The following is a 16,562-nucleotide window of genomic DNA, read 5'->3' as shown; positions in this document are numbered from 1 at the left end:
CTATTCCTTCGAGAGCAGATTGTCGACAATGAATGTCGCGATATCCGTGCCTGCGACAGTCAAGAGCGTTTCCTTCTCATTTCTCTCTAGCGAGGACATACGCAGAATTTCCGTCAAGCAAATAGTTAACCCAGTGTTACTCGACGACCTCAACAGACCGAATATCGGCGGCCTTTATGATCCAGCTCTCGGCCCAAGTGATCGACAGGACATGTCAGTGTTATAGGACTAGTGGATACACTTTACCGCTGACCTTGTTTACCAGTTGTGCGACTTGTCATCTGAACTATTTCACCTGTCCTGGTCACTATGGACATATCGAGCTTCCTGCTCCAGTGTATCATCCGCTTTTTATGACGCATATGTACAATCTTCTTCGCGGTACCTGTCTATTTTGCCATAGGTTCAAAACGCGTCAATCGGTGGTGCGCTGCCTCTGTTTTGTCTTTCTAACAAAATATAACGTCTGCTAAACGACAGTTGTGCAAGTATGCTGCAAAGCTACGGCTTCTGGAACACGGTTTATTGGATGCTGCGCTTGGCATGGACGACCTCCACATACAGGACAAGGGTAATGGCGAGGGCGAGGATGAAGATTCACGAGGGGAAACCGTCGAGGAGTTTGAAAAGCGTGTGGAGTTGTATGTCCGAATCCATCTTTCCCGTGCACGCAGTAGAAGGGACCAGTACAAGGACGAGCTCGTTTATCAAGCGAGGAAAGACGTCATTACAGACTTTCTGAAGTCTACCATTGCCAAGAAGTGTCAAAATGCAGGATGTGGAGCGTGAGTCCGGTGTTTGCCTATCTTGACAGTACTGAACATCGTGCACAGTTTTGGCTACACATTCCGCAAGGAAGGATCTACAAAAGTCATAGAATACGATCTTCCAATCAAGCAAAAAAACCAGCATTTTGCATTAAGCCTCCGCCGCCCCGATGTACTTTTATCTGAAGGTCAACGGGGCGAAAGAGTTGAGCAACATCTGGATGATCAGATCCTTGACGATGACGACGCTCCGGCGTCAGAACCTGAAGGGGATATGGCATATTCTGAAGAAGAAGAAGAAGAACCATCAAAAAAAGAAAAAGAGTCACTTCCAAGGACGGCTAGTGGAAGGGTGAAGACCTCGCGTGGTCGTAATGAAAGGGTGATGGCACCAGAGGAGTGCCGGGCACATCTTCGTCGTCTTTTTGCAAATTGTCCTTTGATGTGTTCTCTACTGTTTGGGCGGCATGGGCCATTCACGCCACTTTTACGCAACGGGCTCACCCGTGCTTCCCCAGACATATTCTTTATGGAGGCAATCCCTGTACCACCTACGCGTTTCCGACCTCCAGCGAAAATGGGCGATTCGTTATTTGAGCACTCTCAAAACGAATTACTGGCCAAGATTTTGAACACATCATACAGATTACGAGACTTGACTGCAGATCTCCAGGTCTCCTCAGCGAAATTTTCGACTATCGACGATTCTTCTCGCAGACGTCTATTGGGATCACTCTTGGAAACCCTTGTTCAGCTACAGGTGGATGTGAACAGCTTCATGGACAGCAACAAGAACCCAGCGCCTGTACGTCAAGGAAAGCAACCTCCCGCCGGAGTGAAGCAAGGGTTGGAGAAGAAAGAAGGCTTATTCAGGAAGCACATGATGGCAAGTGATGTTATACATATACGTGTGTTCAGTGTGACTGATGTAGACTATCAGGGAAAAAGGGTCAATTATGCTGCGCGCTCAGTTATTTCTCCTGATGTTAACATTGAACCCAACGAAATCGGAGTCCCACCGGTATTCGCCCGTAAATTGACCTTTCCCGAGCCCGTCACTCCCATGAACTTTCAAAAGTTGCGACAGTGGGTTATCAATGGACCAAAATGCTATCCGGGTGCTACAATGGTAGAATACGAGGATGGCCGTCAACAGTCTCTGGTATCGCCTTCTCACGTCGAGCCCGCCCTCTGTACTCAGGCATTGTCGTATAGGAAAAACTCACCGTTGAACAACGTACAGCCATTGCCAATCAATTATACACTCCACAAGATGGGGGTGAGCACAACGGCCTCTCAACTAGAACAGCTTCCATCAATAAGAAGGTCTATCGACATCTACAGGACGGGGATATTTTAATTTTGAATCGCCAACCTACATTACACAAACCTAGTATGATGTGCCACCGAGCTCGCATTCTACATGGCGAAAAGACCATTCGAATGCACTATGCGAATTGGTCAGGCATCCTTAATTGGTCCTTCAACATTTGACTCACCTCCCACTTTCTAGTAATTCATACAATGGTAGATCTATTTTTTATGGTCCGAATGGGTGCTGACTTGTCGAGTATAGCGGATTTTGACGGAGACGGTAAGTCCATCGACGTCTGAATACCCAGGTGTCTTAACTGAGCCTTGCAGAAATGAACATCCATTTTCCTCGTGAGTCCATCCTTCTTAATGGTGCGGGTGATACCAAATCGCCTCAGAAAACCAGGTGGCGAGAGCCGAAGCAACGTATATCGCCAACACCGACAACCAGTATCTTGTCCCCACATCGGGAAAACCACTCCGCGGTCTGATTCAGGATCATGTCGTTGCTGGTGTATGGATGACTTGTAAAGACACATTTTTTTCGAGGGAAGAGTACTTCCAACTGCTTTATGGTGCCCTTCGACCTGAGGGAGAGTTTGGTACTGACTCGATAAGGACTCTCCCTCCTGCGATTTGGAAGCCCAGGCCTCTCTGGACTGGCAAGCAAATAGTGAGCAATTCTGGTGAAGGGGGTGATTAAGACACTGATACCCTGCAGATCTCAACGGTTGTCCTAAACATTACCCCCTCTTATGCCGAAGGGCTGAACCTTGAGGCGAAATCCAAGGTGCCAGGTCACCTGTGGGGGAAAGGGTCTTCAGAAGATCGTGTTATTTTCATGAATGGGGAATTGCTTTGCGGTGTTCTGGACAAGTCCGCCTTTGGTGCATCAGATTACGGTTTAGTGCACTCAGTGTACGAGCTGTACGGTGCAGAAATCGCAGGGCAGCTCTTGGGCATCCTCAGTCGGTTGTTCACCAAGTTTTTGCAACACAGGGCTTTTACTTGTCGTATGGATGACCTTGCACTGACCCCTGATGGCGATCGTGCGCGGACTACGATATTGCGGCAGAATGAAAGTCTCGGGACAGAGGGTGCCATAGAAAACTTCCCGTCGCTGGCCAATACGCCGAGAGAAGACATCCCGGCGGCGCTGACCACACTCCTGGAAGATGTTCTTCGGGACGACAACAAAATGGCCGGACTCGATGTTACTGTCAAGACGAAGCTAGCTGTGTTGACGAAGTCGATCGCGGACGCTTGCATTCCAGATGGTCTCCTTCGCAAATTCCCCCACAACCACATGCAGACCATGACCCAATCCGGTGCCAAGGGTAGCGCAGTCAATGCCCAACAAATATCATGTGCTCTCGGTCAACAGGAGTTGGAAGGTCGACGTGTTCCGGTAATGGTCAGTGGAAAGACGCTGCCATCCTTCAAGGCATTCGAAACTAGAGCTATTGCTGGTGGATACGTGGCAAGCCGGTTCTTGACTGGCGTAAAACCCCAGGAGTTTTACTTCCACTGTATGGCAGGCCGAGAGGGACTTATTGACACTGCAGTGAAGACATCTCGCTCTGGGTACCTCCAACGATGTCTCATCAAGCACCTCGAGGGCATCCGTGTCCACTACGATAACACTGTTCGTGGGAGTGACTCGTCCGTCTATCAATTTCACTATGGGGGTGATGGTCTAGACGTCACAAAGCAGAAGCACTTATTCCAATTCGACTTCATTGCTCGGAACAACATCACACTTCTCAACCGTTATCGCCCCAAGAACATATCCGGTGCGATTAATGACGTCGATGCTCTCTCATATATGAAGAAGGTACTCAAGAAGTCGAATGTCCGGCCCAGTCCTTGGACCCTGTCACCTCGTGAACTGCTTTCTCCTGCGATGGATGTGTACAGCCCCAGTCGTTTCCTTGGCTGCACGTCAGAAAAGTTTGCAGAAGCCATAGAAAAATACATCGATTCACATCCTCCGACCATCAAGCGGAAGTCGCACCAAGAAGTCATTCGACGAAGACAAGAGCCAATGAAACCCAAGTACTTCCGTTTGTTGATGAATGTGAAGTACCTGAAGAGTCTTGTCGAACCTGGCGAGGCCGTGGGTCTTCTCGCTTCACAGGGGTATGTCCCTTGAAAGCAGGATCACCACTTGCTGACTTTGGCACAGCGTTGGCGAGCCTTCCACACAGATGACGCTGAATACCTTCCACTTTGCTGGCAAGTATTTCACAGAAAATCGAACGAAATTGTCACTTAGCTCTTTGTAGGGCACGGAGCTGCGAACGTTACTCTTGGTATTCCTCGTTTGCGGGAGATTGTCATGACAGCATCCCAGAAACCTAAAACCCCGTCAATGACAATGGATGTTGTTCCAGGGACGTCCGAAAAGGATATTCAAACATTCTGCAAGAGGGCCAACAGGCTTACGCTCTCTCAAATCATTGACAACGTCACAGTAAAGGAACGCCTTGTCGTCAACAACGACGCCCGGCGTACGGAATTCCAAGTTGACATCCAGTTCTTCCCTGAGGACGAGTACGTTGCCCAGTATGATATACAAGCCGTCGAGGTTCTGGCCGTCTTTGGAGCTCGATTTCCCTTCATACTTAAGCGCGAGATTATGTCAGAAATGAAGAAACTGGACGCCGATCTCAGGCGCCAGATGGAGCAGCTTGGCAAAGGGAAAGCCAGCAAGGAGCCAGTTGCTGGGGAGGAAGTTGATGAGGTTGAAGAAGGGGACAAAGAAGGAAAGGGCAATAGCAAGAAAGCAAATGACAGCGAGAGTGAGCAAGATGATGACGACGTCGAAGATGCTAAAGTTGCCATGCGGAAAAAGGAAAAGTCGTCATATGAATCTGACGAGGGAAGTGATGTCTTCAATGACGATGTCATCGAAGCTGCGTATGCTTCTGATGGCGGTGAAGCGGGTGACCCTCGAGATTCTGAACGGCCGCTTAAACGGCGTAGCAGTCTCCAGGATCAAGCCGAAGAGGTTGCTGATTTGTTCCAACAGAATCTCAAGCAGGCAGCATCGTTCGAGTTTACTGCTTCTTCCTGTTCGTTCAAACTGGAGGCAAGTTATGACATTTGCATCGTTGGGCGATGGATGATTATAGCGCTTGCTTTCCAGTTCACCGCGGACTTCCCGAAACTTCTACTTGTGGGAATCGTTGAACATGCCTGTCGAAAGACTGTCATCCGGGAAATCCCTAGGATAGCGAATTGCTTCAGCGTCGTAACAACGAATAGCGGCAAAGAAAGAACGCGGGTAAGCGCTGTTCTTTACTTGTTGCATGATGTCACTGATGTAGTCTCTGCAGTTAGCTACCAATGGATCTAATTTGCAGGGTATATGGCAATTCGCAAGCGGCCCGGACGACAGTATCATAAATCTCGACACCATCTATTCGAACGACATTTACTCGATATTACAGACTTATGGAGTAGAGATGGCGCGTGCAGCGATTTTGCGTGAGATTGCGGGCGTGTTTGATGCGTACAAGATAGACGTCGACATCAGGCACCTCGAGCTGATTGCGGATTATATGGTAGGATTCCTTCAGTATAGATAGGCGATATTTCTGACGCATCCGATCAGACATTCGAAGGCGGCTACAAGCCCTTCAACAGGAAAGGTCTTTCTACGAATCCGTCGCCACTTCTCAAGGCCTCGTACGAAACGACTACTGCGTTCTTGTCGGATGCCACTCTGCATGGAGACTTTGACGACTTGACGACGCCGTCGAGTAACATAGTTGTGGGGCGACCGATCTTGACGGGGACGGGGGTGTTCGATGTGGTGATGCCCATAGGCGTGTGACGATAAGATACGTTGTGTCACGCATTATTTGCTTGTGTTTGTGCAGTCGTCCAATTATTTCTTTTCTTTTCCTTTTTTTATTTTATTTTATTTCACTGTGAGAAAGAAGTCGGTCAACGCCTTTTCCGACACGCCTCATGGCATCGCGGTCTGCCCATCGCACACCCCTGCAAGAACTCCCTGTGGAGCAGTTCATCGCTCCCAGTGCAGACACAAGAAAACACAAGCGCCCACTCTCTCCAAGCAGACCCAGTGCTTTGTGCAATCCCGCCAAACGTCGCATCCTCGATGTGGAAGGCATTTCCACATCGCATGGCCATGCACTTTCATCCTTTGCCTTCAGACCTACATCGTCGACCATCTGTGGCGCACATCTCGTCACCCCATTTCGGCCTTCCAGAAAACCAGACACACACTCTCCCATTGCCCTTCCATCCAGCAGTGATCCCTCCAAGACGTACCTGAACACCCGCGCGCCACATGGCCCGCCTTTAGGCCTTGATGAGGGAATCAGTCTTCCTCCAACTTCATCTAGACTCTGGCACTCTCACACGCCACCTACCGTTCATCTACATTACTCTACACAGGATGTCGACCGCCAATCAAAGCACTATCCGGGCTTCGACGTATATCATGACGGTCCCACCCGAGTGGGGTCACCCGTTTCTGCAGAGCCACCGCAGGACGACGGCGGACGTGTGGAGGTGAACTTGGAAGGAGAGGAGGATACCAAGGAGAACGTGCCACCCAAACGGAAGACGAAGAAAATATGTTCAAAAAGCTCTCCTTCTGCCCCGCCGAGCGACCCCACTAGCTCCTGCCTGCGCATATTTCCGCGCAAGAACGACGCCGGATACCCGGCGAACGCGCCCTCATCATTCTTGGCACCGCGATGAATAGCTTTTGCACTCAGTGCCTCTTTTTTTCTTTGTCTCACGGAAAGGCCGAAGGTAATGTGCCTTCAATGCTACCGCCCCTTATTGGCGATGAAAGTACATGTCTAAGGGTTTCATCCATTTACACTTACGTCTAGATAATTGATCATATGCTTCATCATTCGAAGACATACCATGCTTGCATTTCCACACCCGTATATTGCCTATACATACACACATACTCGCACCTTTTCATATGTACTAGTCGATCATATGCAACAACCAAGTGTGTCGGACTAGGTCGGTAAAACCTGACCACGTGTCAACAGACATTGCATAGCACATCCTACTTTACCACCATACATCGCGTCCACGTTATGTTTCGCTTCGCCATGCATCGCCCGCTCGTCGGTCTCATACTATTCATGTCATGGCTGTCTCTGGCGTCCGGGCAGTTTGGCTTTTTCGACCAGTTATTCGGAAACCAACAACAACAACGGGGATCCAGTGGAGGGCAGTACCAGTATAATGTCCATGTTGATTCCAGTGGGTCTCTGAGGTGTCCATCCTTACACAACTAAGCTCACACCGGGACTAGTATCATGCTCCACCTATTTGTGTCCAGACAGCCTTGTCTGTGTCGCTCAGCCGTCCGAGTGTCCATGCCCATATGCGGAAGATGTCCGGTGTGTCATACCAGATCTTCAAGACGGCGGAGGTGCTGGTACCGTCGCCTGTGTAAGAGGAACGGAGGGATGTTCAGTGATAGAACGTCTGGCGTCCCCGTTTTCTCGCTAGGCTCGCGAGAGTTATGAGCTTGTCTGACATGCCCCCCCCCATGTTCTGATGCGGCCAATTCCAGAACTTGCGCAGGGTAGTGTTGCGGTAGAAAGGAGGACCAGTTTCAGGCAGTAGTAGTGCACGTATAGAGTTGATTTAGACCAGTGAAATTGTCTATTTATCCCAAGAGCGATGACTGGTGGGCCCCCTGTCTCGCCATGCTTACATAACGAATATGTGAGGCCGAGTGCTTCGACTTGGACGACCATGGCAGCCCCGAGACCGACTGTGAGTTACATTGCATGTTCCTTTCTTAAGACCTTCGTTTTTGATGTTCCTTCGTTCCAGTCCAAGCTTCCACCTGGAGCAAACCGTATTTTGTTTGTTAAGAACTTGAATTATCAAATTACGGGTGAAGACTTGTACGACCTCTTCGGTCGGTACGGGAGCATCAGACAGATTCGCATTGGCAACGAAGCCAAAACGAAAGGAACCGCATTTGTTGTGTATGACGATGTTATGGATGTGAGTTAGTCCATACAATTTTAGTCCATTTGTTCAACCGGCATCCTGCCAGGCAAAAAATGCTCTCGAGCATCTGAACGGCTTCCACTTGCAAGAGCGGTATATCGTCGTCCTTTACCACATGCCCGCCAAGCAAGATGCTGCGGCAGCAAAGGCGGATCTTGCTCGCAGAGAGGAGGAACTTGTGCAACTAAAGAAGAAACACAACCTCGGAGACCTTTAAGCCTCGTTCTCCACCATTCACCATACATTTAGTTTCCAGTCCTGCATCCGTTGTATTATTTCGAGCATGACCCTAATGAACATTAGCTCTCTGTATTCATTTCAGGCGGGCAACTACGAAATCCCCTTCGAGGCGGGTCGCATGTCAAGATTCCCAATAAATCTGATGGCAATAAAGGTACCAACAACAGTATAACATCAATTTGTACGATACAGCATCATAGGAGTAGGTTCACCAAGACATCGTGCTTTGCCGTCTCACGGCCATGGACAATATCTAGATAAGTTCCGCAGCATTAACAGGCATCTCGTCCTACAATGTTTTATGGTTAGCACCGCGACTCAAAGGACTTCCAAGTGACTCACAATCTGAGTGCTGTAGAATTGCTCTGCAAGGTACCTGTGAGGACAGAGCCACTAAAACAATGAGGGCAACTCACCAATGTCACGGAGGATGCGGACATCATCGACAGGTGACGAACTGGATCGTGATAAGTGAGAGAACGTAATGACAATGTAGGGTACACGCGTACGTTGATAGCAACACCCTTTCTACCAAAACGTCCCGACCGGCCAATACGATGGATGTAATTCTCACGATTTCTGAGCGAAGAGTGTAAGTAAGCGAACGCCATGACGGGGAACGGATACTTACGCAGGTAGGTCATAATTAATGACAAGTGAAACTTGTTGAACGTCGATTCCTCGAGCCCACACATCCGTCGTGATAAGCACACGCCTATCGTCAACTTGAGCAGGTATTCTCCAGAGGGGTAAATTAAGCACTCACGAAGTACCACTGCGGAATTCAGCCATGATCGTATCCCGCTCTTTCTGTACCATTTCACCGTGCATAGAAGACACGGTGAAGTTCGCGGCCCTCATCTTTTCCGTCAACCAATCAACCTGCAAGTGGTGTAAGTCACCGGACCACACCATATGATTGGCGCCACAAGACCTTTCGGCGGGTGTTGCAGAAGATAACGGCTTGTGTGATCGTTAGAGTGTCGTACAGATCACACAACGTATCGAACTTCCAGTCTTCCTTTTCTACTGCCACGAAGAATTGCTTGATACCCTCCAACGTCAACTCATCACGTTTGACCAAGACACGAACGGGATCCGTCATGAATTTGGTGGTCATTTCTAGCACGTCATACGGCAACGTGGCGCTCAGTAATACGACTTGAGTTGCCGGAGGGAGGTATCGGTAAACGTCGTAGATTTGGTCTTTGAAACCCTTGTTCAGCAGTTCGTCTGCCTCGTCGAGAATCAGCATCTTGATGTTTCGTGTCCGAAGGGCTCTCCGCCGAATCATGTCAAACACACGACCGGGTGTACCAGATACGACGTGTTGACCGTATTCCAACTTACGGATGTCCTCCCCTATAGAAGTACCTCCGATGCAAGCGTGACATTGGACGTTCATGTAATCACCGAGGGCGAGAACGACGGATTGAATCTGAGTAGCAAGTTCTCTCGTTGGAGAGAGCACCAACGCCTGGGTTTCCCGGACAGACACATCGATGGACTGGAGGATGGATATTGAGAATGTGGCTGTTTTACCAGTACCCGACTGAGCCTGCGCAATAACGTCGCGTCCTTGGGTGATGGGGAGTATAGCACGTTGCTGGATGGCAGAGGGTTTCTCGAAGTCTAGCAGGGGATACGTTCGAGACGCAGAGACAAGACGGAATGTGGGACATACTGTAGGCGTAGATTCCCCGTAGCAGGTCTTCCTTAAGGTTGAGGTCGTCAAACGTCGAGACGACAGAGATGGCCTCTGAGGACTCAAAAACAAGTTTCTGGGTGGTAATGTGAGTACGACCACGTCTGCGAGGACCGCTTTGGATGTCTGACCTCGTCGCCGGGGTTGATGCCAGTCATTTTTCGAGTTGGATCGAAGAGAGCTTCGGAGTTTGAAATGGGGTCCTGCTCAACTGACACTCGACGGCGATGGACTCCGTCATCGAGACACAGCGACAGGCCCACGAGGACATCGAGCGCTATGAGATAGTTCTGTACTCGTTGCTGGCGAGAAACCAGCCAACACACGAGACAAAATTACAGTCGGAACACAAGGCTGCCCAAGTCCTCAGCCGCCTTTCTGCACGCGTAGCAGCTCTCAAGGCCCAGTACGAAGACGAAGACGCCAGAAAGGCAGAGACGGACGCTCTTACCGCCCCAACTCAACCAGGTGACCTTTCCGAGTTCTACGCGCGGTTGGTGAAGATTCAGGACCACTACCACAAGTATCCTGATGTTGCAGCAGGAGGCTTTGACCCGGAACTTGCTGCTCTCCTCGAAGAAGGTAATCAAGATGGGTTAGACGACGAAGAATATGAAGAAGAAGATCGTATGTATCCTGCACGTATCGTTCCCGTTCACTGCTGACTTCACTCCCTTCCCAGCCGTCGGACTGCTCTTCTCCGGTGAAGAAGCATATGGAAAATACGTTGACCTGTATGCCAGTCACACGGCCTATAACAACCTCAAAAATATCACCAAACGCCTGTCATATCTCCAGTATTTCGACGTTCTTCTGGCCGCTCAGCTTGGGAAGCTCCACGCCGAGTTATCTAGAGAAACCCTCCGGACAAAGGAATATGAATCGTGGGTACCATCCGCTTGTGTTGTTTGAGCCCTACTCAGTAATTCCATAGGTATATCCATTCCCTACATGATTATTTGTTGTCGTTCACGAAGAAAACCCAACCCCTCGTCGACGTTGACTCCAAGCACCAAGAACAGGAGTTAGAATTTCAGAAGAAGTGGGAGGCTGGGGAATTTGGTGAAGACTGGGATAGCCGCCTACCTGCTAAATGTGGAGTTGACGCTGCCCAGAATGGGGACATATGGTGCTCAGCTTGTGTGTAACTCTTTCTGTCCTATTAATCCCGTTAAACATTCTTTCAATAGGTCAAAAGGGCTACTCAAAGCAGACTGTTTACGATGCACACTTGAGTTCCAAAAAGCATGTCAAAGCGATTGCGAAACAGGCTACGTCCAATCAACCCCCACAAAATCCTAATGGCACGCCTTCCAGCCACTCTGTGAATGGCGCGACGTCTCACCAGGGCCCCCGGAACGCTGCCAGATGGACTTATCTCGCCTCCTTCCTTCTCGTGGAGCTGGCATCCACTATCGGTGATACGAAATCCAACGTAGAGCGCCGCTTCTCTCTGACAGCAAGGGAACGCGAGCAAGAGCTGCTCGAACGATCACAACCTATCGCGCCTCCAGCAAATAACGCGGAGAACGGTGGTGGTGAGGAAGAGGAGGAGGAGGAAAGGATATACAATCCTCTCAAGCTCCCCCTTGGCTGGGATGGCAAACCAATACCTTATTGGTTGTATAAACTTCATGGCCTCGGTGTGGAGTACAAGTGCGAGATATGTTCCGACCACGTATACATGGGAAGGTGAGGATCCAGTACACTCTTCGTTGCCACTTGCTTAGCCATGAAACAGGAAAAATTTTGAACGACATTTCCAGGTGAGTAACATCGAAAATGGTACCGACTCTTCAATCTAACCGCATCGTCTCAGGAACCTCGGCATGCTTTCGGAATGCGAGCTCTGGGTTTACCCAACACCAAACACTTCCACGAAATCACTCACATAGAGGATGCGCTCGCTCGTACGTGTATCTATCATTATTACACTACCAGCGACTTATCAACCTTGTAGTGGCCGAGAAACTGAAGCAAGAGGGCCGGCGTGAGATTTTCGAGCAGGAAACTACGGAGGAACTGGAGGATGATGAGGGTAACGTATATAACCGGAAGATGTACGAGGACTTGAAAAAGCAGGGCCTAATTTAGTTGGTCTAACCCATCGCCCCGGTATTATTCCGTGTACTTTACTCCTGAGTCAATTTACTTGGTATCACCTCATCCGTCTCCGCAAAGGTTTTACAAATAGTCCGTGAGTGAGGTACTTCTACCGTTGAGCGGCGTGGGCGACATAGGAGCTGGCAACCTTGACAAATCAGCGGCACGCGAGTAGAGTTCTTCGTCGGATGACGACGGTGAAGACAGGGGCGAGCTTCCTGGCGAGTCAAAGGGGTTCGACGGTGAAGTTCCCACATATGCAGGCGAGATCACCAGTCGACCGTCGCGTGATTCTGGCCAGTGTGTCATGATTTGAGATCACTTACAGATGCCCTCATGGCGACAAGCACTCACCAAGTTTTTCCCACCAACAAGATTCATCGGTACTCGGAAGAGGTACTTTGGAAGAAGCAATAAGCCATTACGACACGAGGGATACCAAAAGTTTCATACAATCCGCGGTCTCACTGGGGAGCACAAGGGAAGCAATCTTGTCGTCCAGTTTTTCTCCAGGGGCAGCTGCCAGCACCGTCTCAAGCAGTAAGCGGGAAAGCACAGCTTTCTTTGCTGCGTCAATGATCCGAACTTGAGTCCTGAAGAGGCCGAAGACTTCCAAAGCTCGTTCAGTAAGTAGGTTACTATAAGGTATGACCATACCTGGCCGATGGTCCGAGCCTTTCAACTCTGCCCGCGAATACACTGCCAAGTCCAGCTTGCCCTTGAATAGAATCCTATCTGAAAAGTCGAGAGTCAAAGCTATACGACGCTATGGAAGACTGGATTGCACACCTGTCCAGGCCGGTATTCGCATCTTTTCACTGGTATCATAATTATTCGTCCCGACGTCGTATTTATAGGTGGGAGAGAATAGCAGGGGCCCCTCTTCATACCCAACAAACGCCTCACGATCGTCAATGGCTTGCTTCAGCTTTTGTAACCTCATGAGAGAACATACTCCGGATGAATGTCTGAGACAAACCTGATCGACAGCAATCAAAGGATCGAACGCTCCCTGCTCTGCTAGTGTTCTGACACTGTCGTTGTCGAGATCTATGCGATAATTTGTGTCTGCTAGCCATACGACATTACTATCATGGAATTCCGTCATATCTTTTGGCTTGAGAGGCAAGAAATGATCACTTACTCGTGACTAGCTATGGATTTTCCTTTCAAAAAGTGAAGCCCTTTTTCAATGGTCTGGAAGTCAGCGTTGCGTTCGTCGACATTAGAATGACCAGCAGCTAAATGGGCCGTGATGAAACAGAAGCTGGTATCGTAGTAATCCAGACGGACACCGATCCCCCCCTTGTTGCCCGACATACCGCGAAGTCCAGTCTGTTGGAAGGCGTTAACATTCACAATGAACATAATCGAGGATATCTACGGACTTTTTTAGAAGCACCTTCCACGTTTCTGATAACAGCCGTCAATTCAGACTTGACGACGACGAATAATGCAGCGCCGACAAGCTGTAAACGAGGTTCGTTACTAAAGCCATCGCACCCGCCAGCTTCAGAAGTCAAACTACCTGCTCGCTGCGTAGGAGGACGTAATCACATGACTTTTGTGGACGCCCGTTGATAGCTTCCATAAGTTTAAGTTCCCATACGCGTCTGCAGAGAAGGTCAGTGCCCGAAGACTGGCTTGTTGACTAAACAAGACCGACTTCTTTTCCGGGTCGGTTTGCACTATTTGCTGCGGGTTGAGCAGAACTATCTCTTGGAATCCGAGAACAAACATGTCAGGGCTATCAGAATGTTTATCAAACGTAAACCAAACATATGCGATCTTCCACTTACTCTGGAAAGCCTGCGACTACCATAAGAAACGCCAACGTGGCCAAAATACGCAATGACGCACCATCTCGGGGAAAAAGCCACGGCTGAAGACTTTCAGACGGCGACTATGGCGAATAACGGGGGATTAATGCAGACCACGGGCAAGACACATGCAAGATTTACCCGACCGTTCACGTTCCATGTACCCACGAATAAATGGCACCAACGAGTGGTCGAATATTCGGAAATTCTGGATCTTCGTCAGTAATAGAAGGTAAAACAAAGTACCTATATATACCGTTCTTCGAGGGCCCTTCTGACAGTGTCATGCACAGGGTCGAATATACTCACTTGTGTCTGGTTGCTGAGGTTACCCTTCGAAGTGTTAACTGTTTAGTTGTTGGCGCTGGAAAGCAAGGTACTGACAAGGAACATATCAATGGCGACTTGCTTTCCTTTGTCCTGGAAGTTGTTGATGTATGCCCTTGAGACACTTTTGGTTGCGTCGGATAGCACACCTGAAGAGGAGGGAACATCAGCGATATACGCGACACATACAGCAGCAAAGTTACCAGCAAGTGTTCGCTTCCCGCTTCGCGTATAACTTGTGTTCAAAGCCCCGGTGCCAGCGTATATACGTGACAGTGCATCTCCATTTTCCGCCCAAAGTTCTCGATGATGTGTCCACAGAGAGCCGGAGTGAATCCACTCCAGATGAACCACTCTGAGGTATTGTTCAAGCGCCTTACGCGACAGTATATCCTGTACGAAATTGGTTCTGTCCAAGCTGACCACGAATTAGAAAAAACATAGGCAAATTCCACGCCAACACCTTACCAGTCTAAGCAATTTGTCCTGAACACTCCTCCTTGCTCCGTGATAAGTTCTCCCGTTGAAGCATCGGCAAGTGTGTAACCAAACCGTTCCATGCGATCACTAACAGACTTCAAACGCCTAGCAAGAACATTATATCAGGAACCAGTAAAGAAATCAGCGAGAAGCCTACTCTATGTCCCTTATGACACTATCATGACCCGCCATCTTAACTGCATAGTGGAAGTCATACTGGGTAATGCCAAGTTGATCACTCCATATATTCCGTGCCCGGTTCAAATGATTTGCATAAGCGGCCGTCAACGTAGCCTCGTTTTCTTTTGATCCAAGGAGGTTGATAGCGTGAACAGCTCCGTACTCGTCCATGAGCTGTGCAAAATGACGTTCGAAAGCCGGCTGGGATGCGTGCGGGCGTGTAATTTGTATACGCTGACCGAATGTTTGTATACCTTGCTGCTCCCAAAAAACTGCGAAGCACGTAAATGCCTGACGATAAGGTCCATGGGGACGATGACCCACGAGGTACGCTCCCCCGAACTTGCGTGTAGCTCATGCAATGCAGGTCCGTACTCAATATTGTCTCTGTCTAGAGCACCTACCTTTAGTACTGCTGGATGAAAAAAGGCTATTGCTCTTACCTCAACAAAATTTGCAGTGTTTCCGTCATCGTCTACGCCACGAGTATTGAAGCGAGTGCCCGCGCGCTTCCGCCCAAGGCGAGAGATCAAGGACAGTGTCACAATGACTGGTGCACCACTAACTGGCGGTGCTGGCAAGGCCATGGTGAAGACACCTACATAACCTTGTATGGCGAGGATCTATCGTTCGTGGTTGGCGGAAAGGTCACAGAGGACATAATCAATACCGCACGATAAATTGACATCGGTCAAGATCTTGGCGCTCTCCAGGATCAAGTTTCTCCCTGAAGTCGAGCAGACTCTTGACAACGTACTCATTCCAGATGAATCGGTCGTCAAAGATTCCAACATCATGTTGAGAGGAGTCTCCTCGGGTAAGTCGTACTGATAACCGTGAGGAAATGTCCCAACACGGGTCCAACGCATAGTAGAACGAGCCAGAGGAAAGTATTTTCGTGAGGGGCATACAGGGGTGTTCGAAAACGGGTGGGCTGGGAGTTGGAGGAAAAGTTTCCCTGTTCATGAGTGTGTCGACAGCATCATAGGTGGCTAATGTTTCTTGAGAGGAGGAGAAATCGTCCCATGCAGACGAAGTAAGGCAAAAGAATTGTACTTCATGAATTCTGGCCACCTTCTCTGGTGTCGACTGAGAGAGGCGGGTGTTCCCAACTTCCGTCGCAGAGGTTACCACTGCCAGAAAGATATCTGGATCAGGTGTAGATGTAAGTGACAAGGGTCATGTGGATTGTCAGGAAGCTGCACGCACCATTTTCCACCGAGATTAGGCCAAGGGATCCTTTCGCAACACGGTTGGTGACTCTAACGGCACTTGAGAGGCTCACTTCATCGGCAGGAAGGAATTCCACCACAACTTGGGACGCTGCCTCTGCAGCACGAAATATTAATGCTCTTTGAGGACAGCCCTGTTTCTCTTCGTGAGCGCTGGTTACTAGGTAGAGTGTTCGAGGATTTTGTCCGAGATACAAGTGCATCGGGATCCTGGCACTAACAAACGCAGCTGGATCTTGTCCCCTCCGAGGACTCGATGTGTAGCTGAGGTACAAACAAAGTTGATGAAGGTGTTGTTGCCAGTGATATCACAACAGATTACTGTAAGTTCCCAGGGCTGCATTAGCTCAGAAGTCACGGCAGGCCAACT

The 16,562-nt window shown here is 49.3% G+C and overlaps 7 protein-coding genes across 7 annotated transcripts; 5 read left to right on the top strand and 2 right to left on the bottom strand.

Moving 5' to 3' along the window:
• The first annotated feature begins 7 nt into the window (after positions 1-7).
• On the top strand, positions 8-5,971 carry F5J12DRAFT_790854 (uncharacterized protein). Its single transcript, XM_051743853.1, has 16 exons — positions 8-213; positions 266-425; positions 481-785; positions 834-1,653; positions 1,708-1,929; positions 1,983-2,227; positions 2,281-2,294; positions 2,344-2,361; positions 2,412-2,432; positions 2,480-2,754; positions 2,803-4,220; positions 4,267-4,316; positions 4,367-5,172; positions 5,230-5,367; positions 5,420-5,647; positions 5,698-5,971. Exons 1-16 carry the CDS (start codon positions 29-31, stop codon positions 5,917-5,919), a joined length of 5,127 nt encoding a protein of 1,708 aa, XP_051605522.1. The 5' UTR covers positions 8-28; the 3' UTR covers positions 5,920-5,971.
• A 53-nt stretch (positions 5,972-6,024) lies between these two features.
• On the top strand, positions 6,025-6,993 carry F5J12DRAFT_10563 (uncharacterized protein). The gene has a single exon (XM_051737977.1). The coding sequence runs from the start codon at positions 6,057-6,059 to the stop codon at positions 6,813-6,815; it is 759 nt and encodes a 252-aa protein (XP_051605521.1). The 5' UTR covers positions 6,025-6,056; the 3' UTR covers positions 6,816-6,993.
• A 226-nt stretch (positions 6,994-7,219) lies between these two features.
• F5J12DRAFT_711016 (uncharacterized protein) lies at positions 7,220-7,592 on the top strand (the record flags this gene model as incomplete). Its single annotated transcript, XM_051740678.1, has 2 exons — positions 7,220-7,340; positions 7,393-7,592. The coding sequence occupies 2 exons, from the start codon at positions 7,220-7,222 to the stop codon at positions 7,590-7,592; spliced, it is 321 nt and encodes a 106-aa protein (XP_051605520.1).
• Positions 7,593-7,813: 221 nt separating this feature from the next.
• Positions 7,814-8,793, top strand: F5J12DRAFT_790847 (uncharacterized protein). The gene is made up of 3 exons (XM_051743852.1): positions 7,814-7,862; positions 7,923-8,099; positions 8,152-8,793. Exons 1-3 carry the CDS (start codon positions 7,842-7,844, stop codon positions 8,320-8,322), a joined length of 369 nt encoding a protein of 122 aa, XP_051605519.1. The 5' UTR covers positions 7,814-7,841; the 3' UTR covers positions 8,323-8,793.
• On the bottom strand, positions 8,692-10,240 carry F5J12DRAFT_790842 (P-loop containing nucleoside triphosphate hydrolase protein). The gene is made up of 6 exons (XM_051743851.1): positions 10,182-10,240; positions 10,030-10,126; positions 9,280-9,977; positions 9,112-9,227; positions 8,762-9,060; positions 8,692-8,710 (listed from the first exon to the last, which is right to left on the bottom strand). Exons 1-5 carry the CDS (start codon positions 10,206-10,208, stop codon positions 8,973-8,975), a joined length of 1,026 nt encoding a protein of 341 aa, XP_051605518.1. The 5' UTR covers positions 10,209-10,240; the 3' UTR covers positions 8,692-8,710; positions 8,762-8,972.
• Positions 10,236-12,189, top strand: F5J12DRAFT_10531 (uncharacterized protein). The gene is made up of 7 exons (XM_051737975.1): positions 10,236-10,677; positions 10,733-10,934; positions 10,985-11,190; positions 11,241-11,742; positions 11,792-11,816; positions 11,870-11,960; positions 12,011-12,189. Exons 1-7 carry the CDS (start codon positions 10,278-10,280, stop codon positions 12,142-12,144), a joined length of 1,560 nt encoding a protein of 519 aa, XP_051605517.1. The 5' UTR covers positions 10,236-10,277; the 3' UTR covers positions 12,145-12,189.
• Positions 11,991-16,504, bottom strand: F5J12DRAFT_10534 (DNase I-like protein). Its single transcript, XM_051737976.1, has 22 exons — positions 16,170-16,504; positions 15,636-16,108; positions 15,404-15,583; positions 15,285-15,351; positions 14,938-15,232; positions 14,769-14,885; positions 14,504-14,718; positions 14,358-14,449; positions 14,230-14,306; positions 14,115-14,181; positions 14,014-14,056; positions 13,953-13,962; positions 13,820-13,900; positions 13,682-13,766; positions 13,542-13,622; positions 13,298-13,488; positions 13,133-13,241; positions 12,943-13,081; positions 12,811-12,888; positions 12,607-12,762; positions 12,508-12,552; positions 11,991-12,446 (listed from the first exon to the last, which is right to left on the bottom strand). Exons 1-22 carry the CDS (start codon positions 16,393-16,395, stop codon positions 12,235-12,237), a joined length of 3,039 nt encoding a protein of 1,012 aa, XP_051605516.1. The 5' UTR covers positions 16,396-16,504; the 3' UTR covers positions 11,991-12,234.
• Between the last annotated feature and the right edge of the window lie 58 nt (positions 16,505-16,562).

This window comes from Pisolithus orientalis (genome assembly GCF_024613125.1).
Source record: "Pisolithus orientalis strain OTSU chromosome Unknown F5J12scaffold_1, whole genome shotgun sequence".
In the NCBI taxonomy this organism is placed as follows: Eukaryota; Fungi; Basidiomycota; class Agaricomycetes; order Boletales; family Pisolithaceae; genus Pisolithus; species Pisolithus orientalis.
This window is presented reverse-complemented; position numbering and strand designations above follow the sequence as displayed.